This window comes from Oncorhynchus masou, unplaced genomic scaffold (genome assembly GCF_036934945.1).
Source record: "Oncorhynchus masou masou isolate Uvic2021 unplaced genomic scaffold, UVic_Omas_1.1 unplaced_scaffold_1149, whole genome shotgun sequence".
In the NCBI taxonomy this organism is placed as follows: Eukaryota; Metazoa; Chordata; class Actinopteri; order Salmoniformes; family Salmonidae; genus Oncorhynchus; species Oncorhynchus masou.
The window spans coordinates 120,409-127,214 of record NW_027001239.1 but is presented as its reverse complement, the minus strand read 5'-3'; the positions used below and the strand labels follow the sequence as shown (position 1 = coordinate 127,214).

Here is a 6,806-nt window from a genome sequence, read left to right as displayed (position 1 = left end):
GTCTGAGTCTAGTCATGTTCTAGTTGAGACGGTCCTGGTCTGAGTCTAGTCATGTTCTAGTTGAGACAGTCCTGGTCTAGTCTAGTCATGTTCTAGTTGAGACGGTCCTGGTCTGAGTCCAGTCATGTTCTAGTTGAGACGGTCCTGGTCTAGTCTAGTCATGTTCTAGTTGAGACGGTCCTGGTCTGAGTCTAGTCATGTTCTAGTTGAGACGGTCCTGGCCTGTCATGTTCTAGTCATGTCCCATGTTCTAGTTGAGACGGTCCTGGTCTAGTCCAGTCATGTTCTGGCTGGTCTGAGTCTAGTCTAGTCATGGTCCCTGTTCAGACGGTCCTGGTCGGTCCATGCCTGGAGTCTAGTCATGTTCTAGTTGAGACGGTCCTGGTCTAGTCTAGTCATGTTCTAGTTGAGACGGTCCTGGTCTAGTCCAGTCATGTTCTAGTTGAGACAGTCCTGGTCTAGTCTAGTCATGTTCTAGTTGAGACAGTCCTGGTCTGAGTCTAGTCATGTCCCTGTTAAGACGGTCCTGGCCTGAGTCTAGTCATGTTCTAGTTGAGACGGTCCTGGTCTAGTCTAGTCATGTTCTAGTTGAGACGGTCCTGGTCTAGTCCAGTCATGTTCTAGTTGAGACGGTCCTGGTCTGAGTCTAGTCATGTTCTAGTTGAGACGGTCCTGGTCTAGTCCAGTCATGTTCTAGTTGAGACGGTCCTGGTCTAGTCCAGTCATGTTCTAGTTGAGACGGTCCTGGTCTAGTCGAGTTGAAACTGGTCTAGTCCAGTCTCTCTCTCTGCGTGTGTTCTCTCTCCTTATCATGTATACCATGAGCTTGGTACCAACTCTGGATAAAATAACGTTGTGTTTAAAGTGCCGCTCTTTCTTGTCTTTCAGATTGGGGAGACCCAGCTGGTGCTTGTGACTGAGGAGTCCTTTGACGCCCAGTACTATGTGGCGCACAACAAATACTATGAGCAGGTAAGACACCAGGCTTTCATTCAACTCACCCTGCTACAACTCAGTGACATGACATTTCACTACAGTTGAAGACGATGAGAGATGGCATTAGGAGGTTTATAGAATTCTTTCTTATACACGACATCACCATGGAAACATTGGGTTTGACTGTCTCTTATACGCGACATCACCATGGAAACATTGGGTTTCACTGTCTGTACTCTTTTACACGACATCACCATGGAAACATTTGGTTTGACTGTCTGTACTCTTATATCACCATGGAAACATCACCATGGTCATCACCATGGAAACATTGGGTTTGACTGTCTGTACTCTTATACATGCCATCACCATGGAAACATTGGGTTTGACTGTACTCTTATACACGTCATCACCATGGAAACAGTGGGCTTGACTGTCTGTACTCTTATACACGACATCACCATGGAAACATTAGGTTTGACTGTCTGTACTCTTATACACGTCATCACCATGGAAACATTAGGTTTGACTGTCTGTACTCTTTATTCTCTTATCACAGAGAAATTACCAACCAGATTAACATGTTGGCTTTCAAACAGGTGGTTACCACAGGTTATACTAGTCTGTGTGTGGTTAGATTGTAATGCAGGTGGTTACCACAGGTTATACTAGTCTGTGTGTGGTTAGATTGTAATGCAGGTGGTTACCACAGGTTAGATTAGTCTGTGTGTGGTTAGATTGTAATGCAGGTGGTTACCACAGGTTAGATTAGTCTGTGTGTGGTTAGATTGTAATGCAGGTGGTTACCACAGGTTATACTAGTCTGTGTGTGGTTAGATTGTAATGCAGGTAAGTCAGTTTATTTGACCTTCATTTAACTAGGCAAGTCAGTTAAGAACAAATTCCTATTTTCATTGACGGCCTTGGAACAGTGGGTTAACTGAACGACAGATGTGTACCTTGTCAGCTCGGGGATTTGAACTTGCAACCTTTCAGTTACTAGTCCAACACTCTAATGCAGGTGGTTACCCCCAGGTTAGCTTAGCTTGTAATGCAGGTGGTTACCCCCAGGTTAGCTTAGCTTGTAATGCAGGTGGTTACCACAGGTTAGCTTAGCTTGTAATACAGGTGGTTACCCCAGGTTAGCTTAGCTTGTAATGCAGGTGGTTACCCCCAGGTTAGCTTAGCTTGTAATGCAGGTGGTTACCCCCAGGTTAGCTTAGCTTGTAATGCAGGTGGTTACCCCAGGTTAGCTTAGCTTGTAATGCATGTGGTTACCACAGGTTGGCTTAGCTTGTAATACAGGTGGTTACCCCAGGTTAGCTTAGCTTGTAATGCAGGTGGTTACCCCAGGTTAGCTTGTAATTGGTTACCCCAGGTTAGCTTAGCTTGTAATGCAGGTGGTTAGCTAGGCTTGTAATGCAGGTGGTTACCGCCAGGTTAGCTTAGCTTGTAATGCAGGTGGTTACCCCCAGGTTAGCTTAGCAGGTGTAATGCAGGTGGTTACCCCAGGTTAGCTTAGCTTGTAATGCAGGTGGTTACCGCCAGGTTAGCTTAGCTTGTAATGCAGGTGGTTACCCCCAGGTTAGCTTAGCTTGTAATGCAGGTGTTTACCCCAGGTTAGCTTAGCTTGTAATGCAGGTGGTTAGCTAGGCTTGTAATGCAGGTGGTTACCCCAGGTTAGATTAGCTTGTAATGCAGGTGGTTACCGCCAGGTTAGCTTAGCTTGTAATGCAGGTGGTTACCCCCAGGTTAGCTTAGCTTGTAATGCAGGTGGTTACCCCAGGTTAGCTTAGCTTGTAATACAGGTGGTTACCCCAGGTTAGCTTAGCTTGTAATGCAGGTGGTTACCCCCAGGTTAGCTTAGCTTGTAATGCAGGTGGTTACCCCAGGTTAGCTTAGCTTGTAATGCAGGTGGTTACCCCAGGTTAGCTTAGCTTGTAATACAGGTGGTTACCCCAGGTTAGCTTAGCTTGTAATGCAGGTGGTTACCCCCAGGTTAGCTTAGCTTGTAATGCAGGTGGTTACCCCCAGGTTAGCTTAGCTTGTAATGCAGGTGGTTACCCCAGGTTAGCTTAGCTTGTAATCAATCACATGGAGGCCCTCCAGTCCTCCGTTTTGGCAACTGATAATAAGACTAATCTCCTGCTTTTAATGTGCAAACATTCAGTCCAGCCTTCATCCTTCCAGCCTGTAGCCACATTCCAGCTGAACGTCCCACAGCACACTGCTGCACATGGCTTCAAAGCTTCCCTCCCTCGTCTCCTTGTAAAAAAAAAAATAATAACTTTCAAACATCCCTTCAAATAAATCAATTTACTCCTGTGTTAACAATCATCAAAAACATGTTTGAAGTTGTGCTTTTTAAAAAGGGGACTGGAAGAGAGCAGTGATGCTTGTTCTCCCTACCGGTCTTGTCTCTGGGCTATAAATGTAGTTACTCGTGTCATCTAGTTGCGGTAGCTCTAGGTGGAATGTTGGCAGTTTGATCTTAGTCAAAGGTTTTTCCAAACCCACCCACCTCTCTAAAATTATATTTTTTTTCTCGCTTGCCCATCCTAAATCATTAGCTGTCTGGAGGGCTGAGTACACAATGACACCGGTCTCTAGGCATGTGACCGGTCTCTAGGCATGTGACCGGTCTCTAGGCATGTGACCGGTCTCTAGGCATGTGACCGGTCTCTAGACATGTGACCGGTCTCTAGGCATGTGACCGGTCTCTAGGCATGTGACCGGTCTCTAGGCATGTGACCGGTCTCTAGACATGTGACCGGTCTCTAGGCATGTGACCGGTCTCTAGGCATGTGACCGGTCTCTAGACATGTGACCGGTCTCTAGACATGTGACCGGTCTCTAGGCATGTGACCGGTCTCTAGGCATGTGACCGGTCTCTAGGCATGTGACCGGTCTCTAGGCATGTGACCGGTCTCTAGGCATGTGACCGGTCTCTAGGCATGTGACCGGTCTCTAGGCATGTGACCGGTCTCGAGGCATGTGACCGGTCTCTAGACATGTGACCGGTCTCTAGACATGTGACCGGTCTCTAGGCATGTGACCGGTCTCTGTTTTACTCTGCTTCTCTCCCAGGAGCTGGAAACACATCTTTCTGTGACCGGTCTCTACACACTGTGTGAATGGATGGATTCATATTCAACCATTATGCCATAAAACCATGAGCCAACTTTAAAGACATCCCTGACCGGTCATCACACATCCTGACCGGTCTCGACATGTGACCGGTCTCGAGGCATTTATCTGTCTCTAGACATTTGACCGGTCTCTAGACATGTCTTTCTCTCGACTGTGTGTCTGTCTGTCATGTGACCTTTGTCTCTGTTTTCTCTCTGCTTCTCTCCCAGGCAGCTGGAAACACATCTTTCTGTGACACACTGTGTGAATGGATGGATTCATATTCAACCATTATGCCATAAAACCATGAGCCAACGTTTAAAGCCTCATCCCTGACACTACATCACAGCATCCCTCTCTCTCTGTTTCTTTCTCTCTCTCTCTTTATCTGTCTCTCTCTTTGATCCCGCTCTTCTGTCTCTCTTTCTCTCTGTCTCTCTCTGTGTGTCTGTCTCTCTCTCTCTCTCTGTCTCTCTTTCTCTCTCTGTCTCTCTCTCTGTCTCTCTTCTCTCTTGTCTCTCTCTCTCTCTGTCTCTCTCTTTGTCTCTCTTTGTCTCTGTCTTCTTTTTCTCTGTCTCTCTGTCTCTCTCTGTCTCTTGTTGTTTTGTGAGTCTGTTCAAAGACACCACCACCACTCTTCCTGTCCCTATATTCTCAGACTGTGGTTCATGGGGAATATACATTCTGTCACCCATCTAGTACCGGGTCTGTCTCTTTCTCTAAAATCTTAGGGGAATCCACTCTGCCATCATCAAGAACCCTCTCGGACCAGGCGAGATACTGGATCTCGCCTGGCAGCCACGATCAAACTGCGCTCAAAGTCGGTTCGGTCACTGGTTTTCTCTAACGTTCAATCCTCTCGATGCCTGTCTGCCTGCTTTATAGAGCACTCTCCCTTCACTCTCCCTTCACTCTCCTCTCACTCTCCCTTCACTCTCCTCTCACTCTCCCTTCACTCTCCCTCACTCTCTCTTCACTCCTCTCACTCTCCCTTCACTCTCCTCTCACTCTCCCTTCACTCTCCTCTTCACTCTCCCTTTACTCTCCTCTCACTCTCCCTTCACTCTCCTCTCACTCTCCCTCACTCACTCTCCCTTCACTCTCCCTTCACTCTCCTCTCACTCTCCTCTCACTCGCTCACTCTCTCCTCTCACTCCTCTCTCTCACTCTCCTCTCACTCTCCCTTCACTCTCCTCTCACTCTCCCTTCACTCTCCTCTCACTCTCCCTCTCACTTCACTCTCCTCTCACTCTCCTCTCACCTTCACTCTCCTCTCACTCTCCTCTCACTCTCCCTTCACTCTCATCTCCTCTCACTCTCCTTTCACTCTCCTCTCCTCCCACTCTCCCGTCACTCTCTTCTCACTCTCCTCTCACTCTCCTTCATTCTCTCTCACTCTCGTCACTCTCCTCTCACTCTCCCGCCACTCTCCTCTCACTCTCCTCTCACTCTCCTCTCACTCTCCCGTCAGTCTCCTCTCACTCTCCTGTCACTCTCCTTTCACTCTACCTTCATTCTCCTCTCACTCACCCCTCACTCTCCTCTCTCTCCTCTCACTCTCCCCTCACTCTCCTTTCACTCTCTCCTCACTCTCCTTTCACTCTCCCTTCACTCTCCTCTCACTCTCCTCTCACTCTCCCCTCACTCTCCCATCACTCTCCCCTCACTCTCCTCTCACTCTCCCTTCACTCCCCCTCCACTCTCTTCTCACTCTCCTTTCACTCTTTCACTCCCCCTCCACTCTCCCCTCCACTCTCAAAAAGGATTCTCACTCTCCCGTCACTCTCTCCTCACTCTCCTCTCAGAGAGAGAAAAGACTCCTCTCCTTGGCTGGGTGACCCCTGCTGAATAGCCCTGTGAGTCGAGGATGGTCTCCGGAATATTCTCATTATGTCTCTGTTAAGAGTCTCTGGGCATTCTCCCATCAATCCCATCATTCCCTCTCCACTCTGCTGCTCCTTTCCTGCTTTTCAGCTCCTACCGTCTAAATTGAAGGACTTAAAAAAGGATTGGATAGAGAGAGAGAGAGAGAGAGAGAGAGAGAGAGAGAGAGAAAAGACTCCTCTCCTTGGCTGGGTGACCCCTGCTGAATAGCCCTGTGAGTCGAGGATGGTCTCCGGAATATTCTCATTATGTCTCTGTTAAGAGTCTCTGGGCATTGTGACGGATGAATCCTCTCTCCTGCTGCTCTCCTGCTATTCAGCTGCACAGGAGAGAGGGAGAGTGGGGAGGGGACAGGGTGAGGAGAGAGGGGTGGGAGGGAGAGGGGAGAGTAAAGGAGAGATGGGGTGGGAGGAAGAGAGGGGTGGGAGGGAGAAGGCAGGAAGGAAAGAGGTGGGGGTAGGAGAGGGAGGGAGGAGAGGAGAGGGGTGGGAGGGAGAGGGGAGAGTGTTAGAGAAAGGGGAGGGGACAGGGAGAGGAGAGAGTGGTAGGAGGGAGAGAAAGAGTTGGAGGGAGGGAGGGTGTTAGAGAGAGGGAGAGTGGGGAGGGGACAGGGAGAGGAGAGAGTGGTAGGAGGGAGAGAAAGATTTGGGGGGAGGAGGGAGGGAGGGGAGAGGTGTGGTGTACAAGGAGCTGCAGGGAATTCTAAAGTGTCTTTGCCGTACCTTTAATGGTAAAAGAGAGAGTGTCGAGAGAGAGGAGTGTGTGCCTCCATGTGTGTGTGTGTGATATTCTGTTGGTGTGAGGGGGACATGTGCTATGATCCCTAAAGGAAAGGAGACATGGCCAGCTACTCTGAA

General features: G+C 48.8%; 1 protein-coding gene across 1 annotated transcript in view; it reads left to right on the top strand.

Moving 5' to 3' along the window:
- The first annotated feature begins 312 nt into the window (after positions 1-312).
- Positions 313-6,806, top strand: part of LOC135529375 (threonylcarbamoyladenosine tRNA methylthiotransferase-like) — a 52,475-nt gene continuing 45,981 nt past the window's right edge. The window contains exons 1-2 of the mRNA XM_064958147.1: positions 313-336; positions 889-972. Coding sequence (XP_064814219.1) covers positions 313-336; positions 889-972 — 108 coding nt within the window. The remainder of the gene's footprint in view (positions 337-888; positions 973-6,806) is intronic.